Source organism: Alosa pseudoharengus, unplaced genomic scaffold (genome assembly GCF_046254945.1).
Source record: "Alosa pseudoharengus isolate Yale_2024_CS ecotype anadromous, Long Island Sound unplaced genomic scaffold, YU_APseudo_1.1 YU_APseudo_1.1_scf_7, whole genome shotgun sequence".
Lineage (NCBI taxonomy): Eukaryota > Metazoa > Chordata > Actinopteri > Clupeiformes > Clupeidae > Alosa > Alosa pseudoharengus.
Window position 1 is genome coordinate 8685846 of NW_027468859.1, and position 23804 is coordinate 8709649.

Below are 23804 nucleotides of genomic sequence, written 5' to 3' on the forward strand. Positions count from 1 at the left end.
TCTGAGGTAGGCCTGAGAGCAGTAGGCTAGTTTATCTGGACCTCAGAGTTCTGGGGGGGGCAGTAAAAGTGTAGCCTACAAACTCACTTAGGTAGTCTATTGGGGAGCTTGCCCATTTAAAGCTGTAGCCTAAAGACAAAAAGAAGCATTTTGTAAACTACTCTAAATTTCACCACCATTGCAGGGATTTCAAAACTGGAGAAATATGTTGTGTCTTTTTAGACTTGGTGAGCAGCCTTATGAAGATCTAGGCTTATTACTAATCAAGAGTATACACTAGTCCCTCATTAAGCTATTATTATGCCTAAGTGAGTTGAGAAATCCTGCCAACTGGCCTCATTGTTGGAGAAATCATAACCATCATTTGATTCCTGACGGTGGCTCCGTCGAAACGGGAACCTAGTCCCCTACGTCATCGCTCTTGCGCGCACCCGTGCTTCAGATGATTCTACACAGGCTATGGTCGCGCACAGTCGAGAGATTGGGAATGACAAGCACATTCTCTGTTCCTCAGAACAGTCGGGTGCAACCGTATCAACGTGTTAGATCAATGCGCCTGTCAAGATTAGGCGAGAGGTCTTCTACTTAAATAATTTTCGAAATTCACTTGCGCGACATTAGTAGGAGCTAGGTAGCTACCTACCGCTAGGAGAATCGTATGCGCGCATGCAAGTCCGTTAGCCAGCTAACGTTAGCTTCGCGAGCTAGTTGTATGCTTCAAGGCAGAGCAGTGGGAGCATAGACGCCCCACTCGCATCATCATCAGGCACGACGTTGCGTCTGTAATCACATGCGATTTTCTTTGGTTTTCTCTTAGAACCATGGCGACTGACCTTATAAAGGGCGTTGTTCGCCTTTGCCTGAACCTTCAGGACCCGGAGCATGTGGCGAGATTTCAAAAGCTATGCGGAGTCAGGGGGACCTTTCCCAGAAAATCTGCCAGGACAGAGGAGAGTGAATCGGAGCCTTCCCCTAACGGTGCATGTGTCAAGCAACGTACAGAAGAGAGCACAGACGACGGAAGTGTTGACGAGAAGCCAAGCGACCTTCGACAGAGAAAAGACAGAAGTTCAGAAACTTCTAAACAGGAAGAATGCTCGAATGGCTTGCTCAACGGGGCTGCAATGCCCGAAGAACAAAATACTCTATCCGAGAGCAGTTCAAAAGCTGACAGCGAACGAGGGGGGTCGAAGGGAATTGTCAAGCCACTTCGCAAGAACTCTCTGACCGGTGATGTTGGCCAGGAGTTCATTATCGAGAACAAGTTCCTCTTCTATCTCTTCACGTTTGGAACCGAACTAGGCAATGAGATGTTCTTCATCGTTTTCTTTCCCTTTCTTATGTGGAACGTCGACGCCTATGTCAGCAGACAGATTATCGTGGTATGGGTGCTGGTGTTGTTTATCGGACAGTCCACCAAAGACCTCGTCCGCTGGACACGTCCAGCTTCACCGCCGGTGGTCAAAGTCGAGGTCTTCTACAATTCGGAATACAGCATGCCGTCCACCCACGCTATGACTGGAACTGCACTCCCCTTCTCACTTTTCATGCTTACTTATGGTCGCTGGCAGGTAAGCAGTCACTATGGCACACGCTTCTTAAAGCCAGGTGATAAACAATCGCACACTGAAACAAACAGTTGTGGTAGTCAGGGATTAAACTGGAAATCCAGTTTATGTTAGCTATGGGACATGAATTAATATAGATAGCTACAGTAGTTTAAAATCCCTACTGCCTTCACTATGCACAGTCACACAAATGCAAAGTAAACAGTGACAAGTGGCTAATGCTACGAGTATAGGCTACCAAGAAATGGCAAATGAAAATTCAAAATCAGTCATTTGCTTGCCTCGACCATAATAAAACACGTGCCAACTCATTGTGCAATTTTCGCCTCTGCCTAAAACCGCGGTAGGTTGATCTCAAGGATGCTCGGGGGCTCCTCCTTCCTGAAATTTTAATTCACACGCACTGAAAAAAAATAGGACTGTGACGTCATTCTGACTTTGAACATCCCTACTTGCAAATGCATATCACTAATTCAGTGAATAGCTTCTCAAACATTGACAGTATCTCCAAAGTGCAGTTATCAATAAATTCAAGTACATCTTATGCATTGTAGTTAAATATGTAAATTGCCTATTAAACTGCAACAATAGCTGAAATTGTAAAAAAAGCCCATTTCTGTCCCCGGAAATTATATGGGAGATCTCATTAGCTGTTACACCAATACAGGCTTGGGGCGAAGCCAGAAAGGGGTCGCAAGGTTAATTTGACACACCACACACACCACCTGAGAGTCCACATTTCAGCCCCAACTCTTCTATTCACAAAAACCTCACTGCCCCATGCCAGAAATTCAGCAGTTAAAAATAATGCTTAGTGAAAACCAGCTTGTGTTACTTTCTATCAGTAGATAGCCATTTCTGTTTTGGAAACTACTCATGGATGCAGAGCTTATCAGGAGACCGCTCCACACATTTGAGAATGGAATGAGTTTATTTGGCTGAAAAGAATTTATGGTATTTGGTACAACATTGATCTCTGTGACATTCAATATAATTAAATGTTTGGGTAGGAAACCTAACAGGTAAACAACATGTAGGTTGTAAGCAATGTCTCTCGCAAAGTGAAAGTTATCAGACTTTGTTCTGTAACATAATATGCATTTAGCTTTGCTCGGATGGACTGAAGTTCATCCCCGATACAATCGTCAGGGGTGCAGTTAAAGTCCTGGTTTTCCTTCAAAATGTCAACCTGTGTGTTGTCTCAAATTCTACATAAATTGGCAAAGTCCCTTCCCTGGTAGGGTGTCCCAAAAGCTCAAGCTTTCTGATATGCTAAGCTTAATCTTGGCAGAGAGAGAGAGCTAAACAAGGACATATCTGCCTTATGTACATAGATTGGAATGGCATGTCATCATTATGAAGTAGCCTGCATCAGTGTAGGATTCCTTTTAAGTCCTAGTCACTCAGTCACACAGTGAGAGCAATGCATAGTCAATCCTGCATTGTAAGGAAGAAGGAAGGCATCTAAGACAAACTGAAACAGAAGTCTCAGACAAACTGAAAAAGGGAACTGGCCCCCTAACCTGACTCTCGCCAGATTAATTTCGTTCCACCTAGCTCCACTCATCCATCTGGGATCGAATCATAGAGTGGTGAAGTCCCGCCCCTTCCGTTTGCCTCCATGGGACCTATCTTTCAAAAAAATTTAAACGGCAGTCTATGGCGAAAAATAAATTATTTTCTGGTCCCGGTTGACTTGTGCCTTGAATTACCCATATGATGTTTGTCAATTTTAATAGGGTTGTGCCGATGGACGATATCATCGTCCATCGTGATGATTGACAGGCATCACGATGGAAAGCAACCATCGTGATGCCACGCCCCCACATGCCAGTCACTAATTCCTGCTGTAACAGGCTAAAACATAAAAAAAACTTTCCCTGAAAATGAAATTGAGCCTACTTTAAAGGCTGTCAACCAAACAGTTATCACGTATTAGTCTACCATCTTGTAAAATAAAAGACGTATTAGTCTACCCTCTTATTCAAATAATTCCTGACTGTGACGTGAATGTGTAGCCTAATTGTCTTTTTGTAGCCTACATGTCTCGCAGGCCTATAGCCTACATTGGACTTAATAGGTAGCCTAATGTTTTAGCAGAAAATATAGATTTATTATTGTTAGGCTACGACTAGGACATTCTAGCGCTCAAATATTTTTGCAAGGCTACAGCGAGCGCCAAATGCGTCCTTCTCCTCTGTGTTAAAATAAACCATTTCTTTCGTTAATTATAGGATCAGAAGGTAGCCTATTCGTCTTTCACTGTATGGCTTGTATTTCATGCATTTAGCAAAAGTCCCAGACAGCAGCGGAGTGGTAATCGGGATTCGTTATTTGTAAAAGTGTTTTTACTTTGCCCTCCTATATATAGCCTGGACTGCGCGATCGCAGCCCTTTACTTTCACTTCCCGCCGCCCTCATAGTCAGCATAGACGGTAGCCTGATAACGTGGGATGCTGCATAGTATCAAGATTTTAAATGAGTGACCACGATAGTAGTCTTCAGTAGCTTTTTTGCTGGGCCCAGCAAAGGCTGGCAATGTGTAATATTCCGCTGGTCGGTGCACACGCAAGTGTTCAGATTGATTGTCTATCCGTCTTTCACAACAATTTTCTTGGAGCAGATCTTCCACACAACTTCGGTAGCCTGGTCAGTATGTCTCTCTTAGCTGTCCACTTTCATCAGGCCGTATAGCCTATATAATATATTTTTTATTTTTTTATGGAGAACATTATAAATGTATTTCTGTACAGACATAGGCTATAGGCTAATTAATTCGTGTTTACCACACTACCCCCCCACGATATCATCGTCCATCACGATGTTTTACTGCACACATCGTCAAATGCCAATTTAGGCGACATCGACCAACCCTAAATTTTAAAGACAATTTTTCATGTAAAGACATTTGCAGTTTGTTTCGTAACTATTGAATTACAACATTGTGAAAGATCGTAATTCCAACGACTACAACCCCATCAGTCGCGCTAGTGACGTTAGCTCATTCATAGCCACACTAGATTGTACAAGCATACCAGCAACAGGTCTTAATTGGGCTTTCCTTGTCGAAGAAAATACCATGAGTCAGAGGATTAAACACATCAGGTAAGTTTTATTCGTCCATAGACTGTACATTACATACTGTTAAGTGACATAGCAGGCAGCAAGATGCAACCGTTAACTAGCATAACAGCTCTTATCGTTTCATTACGTTGGTGACGTACATCGTTCGAGACGAGAGATGTAGTCCACTGAGTGGATTCTCACAAAACCGACATAACTTTTGAAGTCTATCGAACAACAGTACTTTCTTGACGTGAAAAATTATCTTTTAAATTCACACACATCATATGTGAAATTTGTGGCACAATTCAAACTGGACCAAAAAATAATTGTTATCTCTCCATTAACTCCCGTTCATAATTTTTTATCAAAAATTCTTGCATATGATTGGATAAGCCACTTGTCCGTCATCTATTGACGTGCTACTTCAACCACTCACATCGAAGCCAACCCGTGACGCTGAGAACAGTCTCACAGTCGCTTCTATGCTACGTCACATCTATGAAACTCCCACCCTGCGTCCTGATTGGCTCTACCATAAAATCTGGTGCCGAAATCACTCTCAACGGAAGCGATCCCAGATGGATGTGAGTGGAGCTAGGCCGAGCTAGGCGGAACGAAATTCATCTGACAAGTCAGGTTACTGGCCCCCAGCACTTTCTGTAGTATCTGACAAAGATGTCCTCTGACACAACATGGCACAATAAGGGGGAAATGCATCCAACATGACTGCCTGAGAACTATCCAGTCAGGACTTGATCTGCAGGCCATCAACATGTTTTGAGAACACTACAGCATGCTCCGCTGGTAGAGGTACTTTAGAGGAAACCTTTAAGGAAAATGTATTGTTGTTGGATGTTCAGTTTAAGAAAGAGTTGGCCACACTAACCTCTAGTATTTGCAAATACACCTTTAAGTCACAACAAGGGAGGCGTTGTTCCTGCTCTGTGCTTGATTGGCATTTTGGTTTGGCTGATTGCCAGGTGCTTAGTCAGTAGGGGTGGGCGATATATATCGTCTGCGATAATATCGTGATTGTTGTTTTAACGATGTGCAAATTGACATTATCGAGTATTTAAATTACTTATGGGGAAAAACACTCAAAATCACGCACTGAAGACTCATACATTCCCAGGAGGTAGGCTATGCGGGAGAAGTGCAGCAGAGCAAGTGTCACGTGATCACTAGTGGGTCACAAAGTTGTCCCACGCAGCCTAATGTTTATTTTGTGCAGCAAGAGTAGCCTACTTGGGATTTTATGCGGCTACTTTTGTTCAAGTAGCATTAATGAGACAGTCACGTTTTTTCCTACACGGTATTATATGTAGAGAAGACATTAGCCTTTGAGTATTTTAATAGTCAGTTGTAAACAAATAACTATTCTCATGTAACTCTTTTGTAAATGGACTGAAGTTCGCTCTAAATATCTACGTTTACCGATTATGCTAACCGTTAGCATCTCTATGGGATTTCTCATTTACATTAGCCATAAGCTAACGCATTAGTTTCTATTCTGTAACTTGGAATGCTAGCCTACGTGATTGCTCTAAAACAAAACATAGAAGGAAATAACTGAGATGTAGGTTACTGTTGGTCTGCTCTTAGTTTTACATTGAATCCTATGTAAAGGTTTGAAAAGAACTTTAGCTTCAGACTTTCTCTTGGGAAACTGTTAGGCCTATTCATCTTCTCTAATGTCAATGTCATCTTCTGGCTAGACCATGTCATTGCCACACACACAAGTGGGGGCAGAATTGGAAATGTGTCAGAGTGACAATGCATTGGTTGATTTGGTTAAAAAGTCACAGGTTAGGTTATTGGTTATTATTGTAATGATGCTATTCATAAATAATGAGCTGTAAAGTAACTCAGACTTTAACAAAAACAAATTTTTAAAGGATATCGACTAATTATCGTTATCGTCAAAATCACAAAAAATATCGAGATATTATTTTTTGTCCATATCGCCCACCCCTATTAGTCAGTGTAAAATACGATGATGGACATTCCCAAGAGTTCACTTCAAGTCCAGAGTATTTTTTGACACCAAATTATTGCTAGGCAGTCACAGTGTTGGTGTGACTGCCAGTTCATGTTGTGCTGTGTCTCGTGTGTAGCCTATATGTAATTTGTCCTTGTTGTTTGCGTTTGTGTCTGTTTTTGTACTGTTTTTATTTATTTATTGTACTGTAAAGTCATTAGTGTGCAGCATATGAGTCCAAGACAAATTTCCCCTACGGAATAATAAAGTATAAAGGATATCGTTCAATTTGTAACTTCTAGAAGAAATAATGTAACCTTCTCAATTTTGTTGCATTGTTCCTTACACAACATACATATACCGGCTACCGTTACATTCGCTAGCTAACACTCTGACACCACATGGGCCCTGAGGAACTCCTTGTGCTTTTATGGGCGTTAATCTGTAGAGAGAAGATGAGTGAAAAAGGCAATAGTGGGTTGATCAGGTGATAACACACCGTTCTCTCTGTTATCTCTTGGCACAGTTGGATGCTTGCTATGGTTTATAAAAGTGCACTACACAAACTCGTGTGAACCGGTGGGAGAAAGTGGTGTGAGCAGCCACACCCCGCGTCTCAGGCACAGATTGGCTCTGGCCAACGCGGCTGTGAGATGGAGCCACATGACGATTGGAGATAATAAAAGACATGGTCAGGTCAATGTGTTTTTTTTTTTGGGGGGTGTGGGGTAGTTTGCTGAGTTTATTTGTCTTCTCTTTGCTCTGTTTGCGTTTCAGTGTCCTGGTCTTCTTGTTGATGGATGTGCACAGTCCTAATTTATCCTCCAGATGAGAAGAAAAGAGCTGGCCAAAAAATTCAAAATATGTCTTGTGAAACAATACAATCAGCTCTTTCCTCTGTGCTGTGCATATTTTCCTATGGTGGACCAGAGGGCATCTGTTCCTATTTGACCTTGCTACCCCCTTATGTAGTCTATCACAGTCTATGCGATATATCAGGAAGCCTGGAACAATGACTCTGGCATAGGTTTCCGTCTCTCTCGTTCGCTTTGGACGTGATTGTGTGGACTAGCTGCATCCTGATGCTGTAGGTCTGACTAAAAGAACAAGCCACACACGTAAGCTAAGCTAAGTTTCAGAGTTGGGTTAAGGGCCAAACTAAATTCCAAATGTTGGATCAACAAGTCGAAAATTGAACGCCTGAGAGACAGTGGAGCTTTATGTGGATTAAAAGCCCGTGCCTGGCCCATGATTTGTGGTATCTTTCCAATCGAGCAGAACCTGGACAGCACGAGGTAGGCCTACATTTTCCAGTTAGACAGGTTTGGGGAAAATTGGCTCCGTGTTGTTCTCTCTCATCTGTGTGTGTGTGTGTGTGTGTGTGCATGTCCCCAATCTGTTCCAGAATATTCCTTAGCTCGTTGGCCGCTGAGATTTACGCTCCTGGTTGCATTTAGTAGAGCTTACCACTGACCCCACAGCAGCAGATGGGGAAGGAAATGACAGAAGTGGACACCCACGCTCTGCATCGTCCACCCCCACCCCCTCACCATCAACCCACACACACACACGCACATATGCACATTTACTTCAATTATAACCCTCTCTCACTCAGCTGGAGGTGGTCTTGAAGGGGTCGTATAGCTCACCACACATCAATTCCTTTAGAGTTCCTGCCTCAGGAGAGCTGACCAGATGTCCAGGACACCTAGTGGTTTCCAAACCACACCCAGGGGCTGATGGGTAGTGGCGAGCGGGCAGGCAGCTGCAGGCGTGTGAGATGAGGGGACCACATCTGAGGGCCTTGCGTGGCTGGCCATGGGCAGCCTACCCATATGACCTCACCAAACAGGGCAGTGACCTGACAGCTCTGCCTCTTTGCCTGTGTGTGTGTGTGTCTACCCAAATGATCTCACAAACACGGCAGTGACCTGGGGCCTGTACTACGAAGCGTGGCGTAAGTTCCCGATTAACCCGCACTACGAAAGGTGGATAGGTTTTAACCGAGGTATGCTGCCATGGCAATTTACGCTGCATCTCAAACCATGTTCTTGGTTAACCCGAGGTTTCCGTTAACCACACCCTTTATAAGTACCACCCCTCCAATAACAATTCGAGACAATGTCGGCATACCTGGATGATCCATACGACATCGGAGCGCAAATCATGAGGTGCTCTCTTCGAGGGGTTTTAGAGACCGCCATATATATATATATATATATATTCTCTATGAAGATATAGATGGTCAGTCGAGGGAATTCGTTATCTTTGTCAGATGATCTAGGCAGAAGTCTCTAATATCACCCGTCATAGCAATGCCCTTACGTGGACATTCATGTTTTCCATCTAATCGGTGATGCTAAACATCTGAGCAAGAATACTGTATGTCCGAAAATAAATTGGACATAGGCCTAGCCTAGCCTACAGTATGCTGAACATCTGAGCAAGAATAGCCTAAAATAAATCGGACATAGCCTAGGCCTAATAAATTAAAATCACCATTTTAACAAACTTGTTGAATTAAATGTCATATTACTGTACCCTGCACATAAAGGCTACACATTTCCACAGCACCAGAATTCGACCGAATTCCTCCCTCAACCCCTTCCATAATCGGCCTTCCACTATTATTTGCGATGGCCAACTCCTCTGCTACTGTAAAACACTCCTTACAGTAGCCTAGTGTTCAAAGACACCTTTTTCTTGTTAGCTGTAAAACAGAGGCCAAGTGAAGGCTATAACCATACTAGGCCTACATGTTTTCATAATTAAGAAATATTAATGCAAGCTATAACTATATAAACCTACTATTCTGAATAATGTGTTTGTGTTTCATTTTCACCTGCTGCCATGTGCATTTGGCAATGGTGTTGCATCTGAAATGTTCACAGGACTAGGCATACACTAAATCAGTCAATGGGGGCTACTTAAACATTCAATTATCCTATTACTGTAATCTATATGCCCACTTCTAAATTGTGTAGCATCTGTAGGCATTTCTATGAACTCAAAATAGGCAATTTAATTATTTCAACTCATTTCAGACATTCCGCAAGCTATTAATATTTGAAGAACATGTGGAAATAAAACTTTACTTTTAGGCATTTAGGCTACCCGATCTGCAATACGTTGCCAACAGCCTTGCCTTGCTTTGTTCACTGCCGACGTATTTGATTTTTGTCGTAGAGTGGGTTTTAATTCCTCATAACTTGGCATAATAATTGTGCATTCCTCATCCATAAAATAAGGTGATCGCGTCATCATTGAAAGTGGTGACTTGCGTTGCAACCCGCCCCTTTTATGTGAACACGCACAAACTCCAATTAGGTTAACCCCGGCTCAACAAATCAACTTCATAATCAGCGTCGTAGTACTGATTAACACCACTTAAGATAACCAGGTTTTGTCAACCCCGGTTTAACAAAGTAACCATGGGTTACATCTGGGTAGGTTAAGCTCCCTTCGTAGTACAGGCCCCTGACAACCTTGTGTGTGTATATTTCTTTGTGTGTGTGTATGTGTGCGCGGCCCTGTCTGTAAAGGCCTGACCCCGTCACCAGTGAAGGAAAGACAGGAGAGAGAGGGCATGTGATGTGGTACAGATGTTGTGACCTGATAGTCCCCTGTGTGTGTGTTTGTGTCTGTGTGGGTGTATGCTAATCCACACAAAACAAAGCAGCCTTTCTCTCTTCCGCTGCCCGCCAACTAGCTGGGTTAAGACAAGGATATAGTGTGAGCCTCCCTCCCTCCCTTGTTCTCTCTCTCTCTCTCTCCCCATTGTGGTCTGAGAAGGGGAGTTATGCCAGAGCCATGTATATGTGCGTGACAGAGAGAGTGAGAATGTGGGTGGCAATCCCCTATATGTTTCGGTTAGAGAGGCCCTGGCCAGCATTGCCCACAGGCAAAATCCAACCAGTGTGTGTGTGTGTTTGAGGGTGGTCTTCCGTGAATTGCAGGCCATTTCCTGTGTCCAGGGCCGTTCTGTTTAGTATAGAATAGGCTCTGAAGATGACAGTGTGTGAGGTAGAGATCATGGCCTAGCACTAGGGCTTGCTGGTTTTCCTGGTCTACCAAATCAATGATGATCCCACATGCTTGCCAAATGATGTCATCAGCCATGGGCTGTGACCTGGCTGAAGGGTCAAGGGGACTTACCAAGTAACAGCAAACCAAATGAGAGAGAAGGGCTTTATGGGAAATGGAACTGGCGCTGTTTGTACTTTGGTCCATGCCAGACCAGGGCCTCATCTGACTCTGAAGCAGGGACACTTAAAGTCCGCCATTCTAGTGACGGATTGTTGAGCTCTCGTGCGTCTACAATACCATGTTGTTTATCTGGAAATGTATGTGATAGACATACTGAACATTTTGTCACAGAGCCAGTACTGTTTTTTTTTTTACACACACAAACACACACACAGACACACACGTGCACACGCACACTCACAACAGACAACTAGAACTCTGCATAGACCAAATCTTAATAATAAAAAATAGTGTATTGGATTAGAATTGTGGACTGTGATTTTAATAAAGGCATCAAATGCCCCTGAACCACCAGCTACTTATTTGCCGTTTCCCTGACATTCTCCCAGTGGACCTCTCAGTCTTGGGCAACACTGGTCCTTTGCCAGAGGGTTTTGCTTAACTGCAGTGATCACACAAAACAGGCCCCCATACGCAGCGTTAAAGTAAAAGGCCAGTGTTTGACAGTGATCTCTCTTTGATCCTCTGTATGTCTTTTGGCCAGCACTTAGGAGTTTCTGTTTCTGACAGGGCAAGTTTGAGGAACCTGTCTATATTTTCGGGTTGTGCACAAACAAACAAACCAGTTTGGGCCCTTGAGCTGACCCTGGCATGCTGCGTAGTGTTCGTCAAACAGATTGTAATACCAACGAAGCTTTGTCACGGTGAGTTATTTCATGGAAAGGGTGAACCTATTGAACTTGAACAGTAACCACACATCTCTCCTTGTCTACACCCCCCCCCCCCCCCCTTTGTCTCTCTCTTTTTCTTTCTCTTTTTTTTCTGCTTGCAGTACCCATTTCTCTTTGGTCTGGGTTTGGCGGTCTGCTGGAGTTTCCTGGTGTGCATAAGCAGAATCTACATGGGCATGCATTCTGTGCTGGTGAGTAGAGAGTATTACACACACACAGAAACACACACATACACATACATGCATAATCTTGACACATATACACACAAACACGCACACACAGGCCTCTTACCCAGTCTTAATGGGACATGACTTCATCTGGCATATTGCCCTGTATATATACTTTATATACCTATATGGGAAGTATTAATTTACCATCTCAGTTGAGGAAATACAACCATCCGCGTCCTGACGCTCCACCAACATGTGTCTTAGCCTGAGGAGAGGCATCTGATCGGCTTGGCACCTGTTTTGCCCACACACATGCACAATCTAACAGCAGCGACTGGAAAACAACACAGTGAACCATGGCAGCACGCGTGTTAAGCCTTAAAGGTGTAGGTTTTTGAACATTCTAAGTTCCGCAACAATTGAAGGTTCTAAAATTCTATGTTGAATTCAATGAACCCAGATATTCTTTAGAATGTTAATTTCCCAACATTCCCGTCACACCGGTGTGACGGTACTCCTTTAAGGGTTAAGCGCTTCACACCTCCTGATTACTGTGGAGTCATACTTGAGATACAGATGCTCTCTCATTCTCTCTCTCCACATCTCTCTCTCTCTCTCTCTATCTCTCTCTTTATCCATCTGTTTCTCCCTCTCTTCTCTCTTTACCTCTCTCTCTCTCTCTTTCTCTCTCTCTCCATCTGTTTCCCTCCCTCTCTCTTGGTGGCTAAATGTAGTTCCCGTGACTCACCAGTGACTCAGCTGCATCTGCACTGCAATGTTTTGGTTAACTATAGTACGACACACCAACACACAAGCACACCAGAAAGGCCTCTGTCATCGCCAAAAAAACACACACACACACACAGACACACAGACACATTGCTTTGTGCCACCGTGTTTAGCGTCACTGGTTGTTTTGGTGGAGCCGGATGCTCCCTGGGGCAGTGTGTGATAAATGCCGCAGACGAGACAGATGGGATGGGGAACAACACAGAATGTCCGTGACTCATCACTACTGATTGATGGCTTAGCACAACGCCACTGTGTGTGTGTGTGTGTGTGTGTGTGTGTGTGTTCGTGTGTGTGTGGCTGTGTGTGTGTGTGTGTGGCTGCGCCTGTGTTCGGAATGTGTGTGTGTTGTTGTGCTGTGTGCTCGTTTTCTATATGTATGTGGCTGCGCCTGTGTTAGGTATTTGCATCTGTGTATGTGTGTGTGTAGATGTCTGTGCGTTCTGTATGTTCGCGTGTGCGTGCTTTCTTGAAATCAACCCCACAATGGGGCACGGTATTGACGTCACCTTCACAAAACCAGGCGTCAGACGACTTGTACTGCTTTTAAGCCTGTGCCGTGCATAACTCTGACACCGAGGTGTGACTGTGTTTCTATATAAAGCCCCGTCATCCACCGGGAGATCGTTCTCTCCACATCCTGAAATGAAAAACATCACACCCCCGCTCCCTACTTAGACTTAGAATGGAGAAAAGTCACCATTGCGCAACAATATGTCTGAGATGCTGGCTCACAACAGCATGGCTCTGGAAGGATGGATAGAAGGCATCAGTAGCAGCAGTAACAGTGACGTAATCGGCACTTATCGCAATTGCTTGCATGAAGGGGGAAGAGAGAGAGAGAAGAGAGAGAGAGAGAGAGAGAGAGAGTGCAGGACTGATAGGATGGCTCTAAGGGGGCTGGAGTACTTGTGTAAAGGACACCACAGGAGTACATTATTCACTTTATCCCCCCACATCATCACCCAGCTGTGCAGCATCCACATAACTGGGTCAGTGGGAGCTGTGATGGAGACGGATTACGATTGGCCAGTGGGTCCACTGATCCCACCCGGTTGGAGCTAATTGGCCGAATCAGAACAGTGTGTTCACTAACCGGTCATGATCTCAGTAGCAAGCTTGAGGCTGGGCTCAGCTGTGTGAACGGGGAATGGGCTGTAGAAATGCAGGGGAACAGATGTATTGTATGCTGGGAATGTGGGGACTTACATAGCGCGTGCAGAGCTGAAGACAATTAACAGGACGTCATTGAGAGGCTGTTGTCCAGAAGCTCTTTAAAGCCTTCTTATGCGCTTAAATGAATATATCGGTGATATACCGTTGAGAGCTTCTCTTAGCTAGGTTCTCTGGAAAGCCGAAAGAGCATTACTGGGGCTTTTCTTTTTGCCCATCCATTCCAAACAGATGATCAGGAATTTGACTGCCAAGGTGTTAGTTAAATTCTGAAAAGTGTGTGTGTGTGTGTGTGTGTGTGTGGGGTGGGGGGGTGGGACTGGAGGGTTGTGTAGAAATAAGAGTGTTTAGACTAGGCCTATGGGTTGCACAAAACATGTCCCTGAAGCTGTTTGCGCAAAATTACTCTCAGATTACACATTATCAGCAGCTCCATTCTCGCCAGTTTATTTCCCTTTAACACAGGACCTGGACTGCATTTGTATAAGGCTTGTTTCCATTTGTATAACATTTACATGTAACTATCTCTAAGTCTCTGTTTACCATTCACACATACCAATGGCAAAAGTGTGTGTGCATGCAAACTGTGTGTGTGTGTGTGTGTGTGTGTGTGTGTGTGTGTGTGCACATGCATGAGAGTTTGTGTGCATTTAACGCTCACAGAGGCCACAGATGGATTGAGCTGAAGTGGAGCACTGTCACATGTTCATCAGGTTCGATCTCCCCTTTTCGCTGATGCTGCGTGTTGCCGCCATGGTAGATGAACAGAGTCCACCGCAAGTTACCTCAGCGCCACGTCTTCCCCCGGGTCACCTCTCCACTGCTTGAAGCTTCAGGGCCCCCGCAGTGCTGGGCACAATTACTACAGCGCTCCTCTGGCTTACCACACAGAGGGGTGGTCAGGGTCAAATGGTAGATAAGTGCGATAAGTTTCTGAGGAAAGAGATTCAGCACTTCTCAGAAGCGGACAGATTATTGCGAAAGATGATTTTCCAACTGGGTGAAATGAGAAGAGAAAGGAGGGGAAAGGAGAAAGGGAGGGAAGAGAGAAAGGAAGAAAGAAAGAGGGAGAGAGAGGGCCCCCCCAGTGAGAGCTCAAACAGGAAGTTGGTATGACAGGCTCTTATTGGCTGCTGATGGAAGCCAAGGCTAATGTTTATGCTTTGTGTTGGCCTGCACCACTCCGATTAGAGAGCGGACTGGCTCATATTCTGTTGTCACACAGAGCTCTAGCCTATTTCTTGGAAAAATTGAAATTCAGTCTCAGTTTCTATGTGGTATTGCTTTCCTGCCATCTTACTCTTTAGACATTAAACTCGGGTGGATGGTATGTTAATCATAGTTTTAAAAAGGAAGTCATAAGCCTGGCCTGATTTGTCAAACATTAATAATGCATTAAATCAATAATGAATGGGCTTTGTGTTGTTATAATATGGCCTGGTTGCACTTTCTTGAGGTGACTAAAATACAAGATGAACTAAAATACAGTGTTTTTACAACTTTTTTTTTTTTGGATTTAAACCCACACTCACAAGATTTCAAAACATGGCCCAGTGTGTCATAGCACAATTCCTCCCAGGTCTTTAATTTGACTTTTGCTATGTCAAATAACAGTCTGATATTTAATGTATCTGACACATTGCCCAGGTCTTTGACATTTTCAACCTTGTTTGTGTAGTTTAGTGCAGGCAAGTGAAAGGCCGCTTCAGTCAGTGCACTGAGAACCGTGTGTAGGATGAAGGAAGTATTTGCTAAGTGGGGCTGAGATCACAGACACATGGCCAGAATAGTGAAAAGAATGTCCATGCGAATAGTAATTAGTGGCCAGTGTGTTACACACAGGAATTTGAGTAGTGAGCGAACACACACACACACACATCGATTTAATTGCTCCTGTAGTTCTTTTTAGGCCATTTATTTTTATCCAGAAGTGCTGATCTCTTGTGTGGAACAAGAGCGCCCTTTGGCCAGATTTTCACAAGTCTGGGATCAGAAGTCAAACCAGAGCATGTGTGCATTGTGCAGTCACTAACAGTTGGCTTCTTGTGACACGGCAGAAGACTGTGTGTGTGTGTGTGTGCACTTATGTGTGGTTGAGGAAATGTCATGTTCTTATTAGGCCTTTATTTAGCATTGTGACGTAAAAGTGCTGGTGGTAGTTGTGGTTGTTAGTGCCATTGTAGCTTCAGCTGGTATGAATGTAAATGTGGACTTACAGTAGGTAGGTAGGCACACAGACACACAAAAGGCCAAAGTGTGATCGCATTAAGAATGTCAGGGCCAACCCTTGAGGGAGCCCTTCAGCTCTGGCCTTTGGCCCACTGTAATTCGGCCATTGAGTGGGACCGGGGCCCAGCCAGTTCCACACATGATACATTTGGCTCATAGCCTCCGCCTCGGGCACCTTGTTGATACACAAATAAGCCCTCTGTCCATATTGACCCGCTCTGTGGCTAAAGTGTCGAGGTCCGACAGACAAATAGTGTCCTCAGTTGGACAAGGCAGGTCTGCTGTGCTGGCAGCCACTGGGAAGGTGGGACAAGGCAGGTCTGCTGTGCAGGCAGCCACTGGGAAGGTGGGAAGGGTAGAGACTTCTCACCGTCTTTTGTCTTCTCTCACTTTAAAGCCGTTCCTGTGATAAAATGTGTTTATAAGGGTTGTGGGCACCAAGCAGCAGCTGGTTGCACCACACCTTGTGTGTGTGTGTGTGTGTGTGTGTTGTATCGTAGCAACTGAAACTGTAAATCAGACATCTGGGCCCACATCGGCACTAAATTCTGAGTCAATCTGGAACAGGAAGTTTCCGAGAACATGTTGTTGACTGCACTGCCGTGTTTGGAAGATGCATCTAAAGCATGAGAAAGACATCCAATCCACTTAATACAGTGTTGAATGCCATGATGAATCCTGACTGCCATGAGCACAGCACATGAGCTGTGCCTTAAATGAATTCTGAGCTCTTCAAGCTGATATGGTTTGGTTATCTATCTAACTCAGCCTTTACCCCCCCTCTCTTTCTTTCTCTCTCTCTCTCTCTCTCTCGCTCTCTCTCTCTGTTTCCCTCTGTTCTACAGGAGGTCATCACAGGATTCCTCTACAGCGTCCTCATCCTGGCCGTCTTCCAGCCACTGCTGGACAGCATTGATCAGTACTACTTGGCCGGCTCGTACGCGTCCCTGGTGATCGTGTTGGTGCACGTCGGCCTGGGCCTGCTGGCCTTCTCGCTGGACACGTGGAGCACGTCCCGGGGCGACACGGCCCAAGCCCTGAGCACCGGCGCCGGCGCGGCCCTGGCCTCGCACCTCAACCACCAGCTGGGCCTTCAGCCGGACCCATCGCTGGACCTCCTGCCCCTGGTCATGCCCGTCATGGACGCGGCGCTGCTGGGCCGCGCGCTGGCCAGGCTCCTGGTGGGGGTGCCGGTGCTGCTGGCCACGCGGGCCGCCATGAAGACGCTGACCATCCCGCTGGCGTGCCGCGTGTTCGGCGTGCCGGCGGACGACGTGAGGCACGCGCGGCAGCACGCGGCGGTGGAGCTGTCCTACCGCTACCTGGTCTACGGCACAGTAGCTTTCAGCTGCGTCTTCCTGGTGCCGCTGCTCTTCGACTACCTGAGCCTGTCCTGAAGTCTCCAACTTGCCCCCACCCTAACCACAGCCCCCCCCCACACACACACACACACACACACACACTCACACAAACTGCACCCCCCCACCACCTCAGCCCATCCACCATCCTCACGCCTGGTCAGTTGCCGACTGTTCAAGTTGTCCCGTAGCCCAGCTCTCTCGTCCCAAAGCCTGCACTGGCCCCCTCTTCTGTCCAATCTCCCAGACCCTCATGTGTAACCTCAGCACTGGCCCCCTCTTCTGTCCAATCTCCCAGACCCTCATGTGTAACCTCAGCACGCTCAACATGGGGTAGCTTGGCACCTCCGTTATTGCCCATATTCAAGAGTTCTTGCATAGAACAGAAGGAGGGGAAGGGTTTCAGAGTGACTTCCTGAGAAACACAAAGTAAAGAAGACTGCAAACAAAAGCCAACTCAGCCAAAACAGACCTTCCTTGAACAGTTGATAGAGTACCTCTTAAGAAGTATTTGCTGTTCACATTGTTTTTTTTGTGGTTTTCATTAATGGTTGCTGGCAGTCCACCAGTAGGGTAAAGTCTTCTCAGAATTACCTATTCGCTCTGCCAAAATTTGAAATTAAATGTCTATTGCTTTGGTCCTTGGCTGGTATTGATACCCTTCAGAGTGTAAAAAAGGGACACTTTGCCATCTGTGGCTGCCTGTATACAACCTTGAGGCCTCCAGATTTGGAGCTCAGCCCGATCGGACACCCTACCGCCATCACCCCCCCCCCCCCCCCCACCCCCACATACACACACACACACACACCTTTAAAACCAGAGCACCTTCTGTGGCACCTTCCCCCGACTGTGCTGTTGTGTCGCACCTGATTCCTGTTTGTTTGACCAGATCCTTCCTCAAACCCTTCGGCCCCTTACACATACACTGCGGCTGCACCCACCCATCCTGCGTCATTGTGATGCGCCCCCCCCCCCCCCCCCCCAACCACCACCACTCTCCTCGGACAATGTCCTGGCTCCTTGCCCACTTCTTAAAGCACTGGCTCTCCTGACATTGTCCATTCTAGTTCCCCTCCACAGACGCACACATGCACACACACGCACATGCATGCACATGCACATGCACGGACGCCGACTGTGCTTTGAGAAGGGTGTGTTGAGCATCTGGGACTGGCTACTCTGTTGTATACTGCTGTGTACTGTACATTCTCTCCTTTGTAGATGGACCATTGTGAGCCTCCCCGCCACATATTGTGTTTTCATGGAGCCTCCAGTTCCTTTGATGTTGGAAGCCAAAATATGTATACTGTGGGAAATGGGGAACCTTTCCAAAGACGAGTGGCAATTACTGTATATGTTTTTGTCACTTGTAAGCTCAAGTTTGAAAAGTGGAGTTTGAATTGAGGGTGAAGGAACTAGGGGATGGGAATTTTCAGAGCCACATGTTTAAAACATCCCCGGAGACATTCTGTGAGGGCCATATTGTGAGAGAGGAGCAGCGGAACTGTGTAAAGTGAATGTTACCACAATGCATTCATGGGAAATGTAGTCTTAGGTTCTGCCGCATCTATGACTAGTTGAGGATTTTTCTTTAGGCTAAGTAACATCACGTGTGTTGTGGGCAGCTGCCTGTAGAAATAGGTCTGTGAAGTCTGTACACACTGGGGTTTTCATGTAAATATAATTATGTTAATATGCTATGCTTTATGGAACAATAGGCAACAATTCAACAATTTCCCAACAGTGGTTTTTTTTTTATTTTTTTTTTGTATCTATTATCATGTGGCTTGTGTAATGTGGTTGACTGGGAAGTTCTCATCTACTCATTTTTGCACAACACACTGTATTACATGTGCTTTTTTTTAATAATGATCCGTATTTGTGCCCACTGTGATGTGTGCTATTTAACTTGATTGACTTCTTTTTGCGTTATCCCCACCTAAACACCCAGTATTAAAGCCGTCGAGATGAGATTATCAAAAGTTGGTGATGAGGAAACGAATCTCATGACATTAACACGCGACCCAGCTTTTGCTTCTTCCTCCTCCACACGTGCACTTCTCTCATCCCTCAGTTCTTCCCCTCTTCCCTCCCTCCTTTCTTTCTTCCTTTCTTCCCGAACGCAGTTTCAGTTCTAATCAAGACTTTCGATGTGTCATCTTCTGTGTTTTTTGTGTACTTTTTGTCACTGTAGCCAAATAGTGGGAGCTTTCCCTCTAGCCCAACTGAGACTACTTCCAGGGACCTATTTGTGTATAGGTAGAAAGGCATTTATGGCTTGAAAGGGCTACCTAATAATGTTGCATATATACAGATATGAGTATATCTAATGATTTTGAAAATATAAGGTTACTTGCAGATCTGCTGATTCAACTCTTGTTTGTAAAATATTGCCAACTAAATTGAGGCAATGTTTCATGTTTGAAATATGTTGGTAATTGTGTTAATTCTGACAAAACCATGTATTTGCCATTATGTTTGTATGAGTGTGTGTGTGTGTGCGTGCATGAGCGTGTACTCGCTTACAAGTGTGTAGGTGTAGCAGTGTGTGTACTTTGTATATGCAGATTTGCAGTATTTGTTGAACTTTTGTGGTAGGTGTGGTCAGACCTTGTTGAAGTACTCCAATCGAACGCCATCTAATTTCTCTGCTGACATCTGCCATTTCTTATTGGTCCAGACGCCCTCCCCCCTCCCCAAATCTCCCCCCAGTGCCTTGACTCTGTATCTCAGGACCACTCAGCCATTCAGGATCAAGGGGACATAGTCATTCTCCTGTTCAAGCTATTTTTGGGCTGTCAATTTGTCATGAAAAAAAAAACCCAGAGCATATCTATGTGTATTAATCTTGTGAGTTATTTTGTCTGAGTGGGTAAAGTGGCCGGCCAACATCTGCCATAGATGTATATCATTCATCAGATCATCATTTTATTTGTATTTTATGTTCAAATTATGTTTAAATCCTGGGAGCAAATATATTTTATCACATCGATTCCCCCATTATGTTTGAAGTTGGTTGTGCTTGTGTCTGAAGCTTTGTCAGCCGATCTCTCTTATTTAGGGGTCATGACATGTATGTGAAGGACACTAAGATCATACTGACTTAAAGGAGCCACCTACAGTTCTGGCAAAAGGTTGTTGATATTTTAGCTCAACAACAAATTAAATTGCACCACTCCCTTTCATGCTCCTGAAGGAATGTTTTGATTGGCTGGAATTGTTTTACGGCTTGGTCCAAGAAACGGTTTGTTTACCGTTCATGGAGCCACGGGGATGTTGTATAAAAGTTGTATAAAAGTTTGTTTTTGACATTTATGTGTGCTTACATTTACAAACAATAGAGTTATAACAACAGTGAGTTATTCACTGAATTTGACCAAAGGCCATAGGATTAGAATAATGGACCATACCTTTAAGACGTCAAACATATGCTTGTGGAGTTAACTTGTGCAAAAAAAATGGGCAAACTCATGGCTATAAACTCACTGGTCATGCAATTAGTTTTCACATGTGCTTTAACATATTTGCATGGCCTAGTCTGCCATCCTGAACCAGTCTGGCCCAACAGACTCTTACCAACCTGCTCAGAACCGTAGGATACTCCCACCTGAAGTTTATTAGGAAGGGAACAAAACCGCAGAAGTCGGTGTGCTTGTGTAATGCTATATATTGAAAACATGTATATCACTGAAATGGTAATGAACCCATTAAAAAAATATTTTTCTTTTTAAAATTTTTCTTTGATTCTTAAGGGCAAAAGAGAGACTTTTTCAGCACCCTATAGTTGTCATCTTCCATTGCTGCTCTTGTTGGACTGCAGTAGTCCCCTTTCTTCAACCTCCCCATGTGACACCTGGTGTGGCCCCATGGTTTTGTCTGTATCATGAAAGATAGGCAAAGTGTTAAAGAGATCAGGAATAGTTGCGGGAGATGGAATGTATGAGGGTGATATGCATATGCAGGTTTGTACCTCAGTGTTAACAAAACAGATTTATGTGTCATCCATTCAACTGTCTTGTTTGGGAAATGCTGAATAAAAACAATAGCTAATTTTACCCACAGGACTGCATATTGTGTTCATTGAATTACAGTCTGGCTACAGTCTGCTTTCTGAGTAGTGAGTTGGAATAACTAATACTGTAGTGATGTTGAGTGTGCGACGACGAGTTCCAGGCATTGTAAATTTCATCATTGGAAAAATGCTGAAATATCACAGCTGAAATATCTGGTTCTTAACTTAAACTGACACACACACATATTTTGATCCAAGTATGGCTTATTCCTTTTGAGCAGGGATTCCCTTTCTGCCACATGCCAAAAGGTTGTAAGACAATGTGGTAGAAACAATCAAAAAAATTATCGTTTTTATCTTTTTTAACATTTTTATGAAAAATGGCATGTCCAAAATTATTCATACCCTTTTTAAATAATAATCAATGGAAACATCTTTATTTTCAATAAAAGCTCTCGAAATGGTTCTTATAATACCTACCAAGCCTCTCCATGTCTCCACAACGATTGTAGACCGCACCTTTTTAGCAGCAATGGGTTTTGAGGCAGGAACGATTATTTGCCATCATTTTTGCCTTGTGCTAACTTTTTTGACTGATTGAGGTCTGGACTCGGGCTTGGCTACTCTAAAATGTTGACATTGTTCTCTGTTAACCATTTCTTGCCTTGTTTGGCTGCATGTTTTGGATTATTGTATGGTTATGGTGTAACTTCTCAAAGTAAACGCGGTAACACTAAAGCAAGGGGCTACGTTGAGATTTTTGGTGGAAAAGATCAGGCAGTCTGCTGAGATACCTCCCCCAAAGGGCATCATTGGACCATTAAACCAAACAATGATCCAAAACATACAGCCAAACGAGGCAAGACATAACTGAGAACAATATCAACATTTTAGAGTGGCAGAGCCAAAGTCCAGACCTCAATCAGTCAAAAAAGTGAGCACAAGGCCAGAGTGATGGCAAATAATCGTTCCTGACTAAAAACCCGGATTGCTGTGAAAAAAATGCGGTCTAGAATCATTGTGTAGACATGGAGTGGCTTGGTAGATATTATAAGAACCATTTTGAGAGTTGTGAATGCGGTCTAGAATCATTGTGGAGACATGGAGTGGCTTGGTAGATATTATAAGAACCATTTTGAGAGTTGTGAATAAAGATGTTTCCATTGATTATTTAAAAAGGGTATGAATAATTTTGGACTTGCCAATTTTCATAAAAATGTTAAAAAAGATGAAAACGCTTGAAAATATGAAAATTTTCCAGGTTTCTCCCACATTGCCTTACAAACTTTTGGCATGATGTGACAGTGTAATTTCCAGTCAGAACAAACATGATAAAGAGAAGATAAGAATTAAATCAATATTTGCCAGGGGTATGAATCATTTTGTTCTTAACTAATTCCTATTATTATTAATTTTATGTGTATCTCAAGCAGTTCAAGAGCTACTCACACACACACACATCAAGTCACCACCAGTCCATGAAGGAGCAATGTTTGCACTTTGAGCATTGTATCGAGCGCCGCTGTTGATGCAGGCAGCTCACTGCGCCGGAATTAGTGTGTGCTTCACCTCACTGCTGTGTGCTGTGTGTGTTTCATTAATTTACGGATTGGGATAAATGCAGAGACCAAATTTCCCTCACGGGATCAAAAGAGTATATATACTATACTTACTGGGCCTGTTAAGGTCTCTGCAAATCTTGCTATTGCACACATGCGCGCGCGCACACACACAGGCTGGAATATCGCAACAACAACAACAAAAACCCCAATAAGATAGATAGATACTTTATTGATCCCCAAGGGGAAATTCAGGGGGTCTCAGTAGCATACAATAATCTCACAATGAAGGTTTAGTAGAATTGAGCCTATTTTAAAATGCCTTATGCTTTACTTTAAATCAATGGCGTTCATTTAAATATTGTAGCCCTCCATTAACCTCCATGTAGCCCTATAAACACCATCTATGAACAACATTTTACATAAAGGGGCACACACATTTAAAAGCAAGGACAGAGCGTTGATTTAACGTGGGTACCATCACGTGCATGCGCTGCTCACACTGCCTACTGGCACTACCAAAAATCTCTGCGCTTAAACTGACGGTAGGCTACGACCTAGTGCTTCGCTGCCACCTAGTGTAGAGATATGACAACGTCCTCTGCAGAAGAAAGACGGGTTGTACATCACATGGACTGTACATACCGGTAGGCATTTATGTTGCGTTGCGTAATAAGCTTGCCTATGTATTTAAGGGAGCAGGCTAGCTTTATAATTTTATTTAACCATAAACGACATAGGAAATGCTGTTGCATTAACCACAGAAGGCCCAGAGTTTCTAATCACATATCATTTGTACAGTATTTGTGTAGACTATAGCATATTTTATGGAGCCTTCCGCCAGTATCACCTAAGTTCTTACGTAATAGGCTACAAATGTCTCTTTTGCCAGCAATGATGCTGAAGAAACCCGCTAGTTTGGAATTCTACATGGTCCATATTATCCTAGACTGCATTGCTAC

General features: G+C 44.1%; 1 protein-coding gene across 1 annotated transcript; it reads left to right on the top strand.

Moving 5' to 3' along the window:
- The first annotated feature begins 436 nt into the window (after positions 1 to 436).
- sgpp1a (sphingosine-1-phosphate phosphatase 1a) lies at positions 437 to 18237 on the top strand. The gene is made up of 3 exons (XM_076271678.1): positions 437 to 1571; positions 11651 to 11740; positions 16756 to 18237. Exons 1-3 carry the CDS (start codon positions 822 to 824, stop codon positions 17305 to 17307), a joined length of 1392 nt encoding a protein of 463 aa, XP_076127793.1. The 5' UTR covers positions 437 to 821; the 3' UTR covers positions 17308 to 18237.
- The last annotated feature ends 5567 nt before the right edge of the window (positions 18238 to 23804 follow it).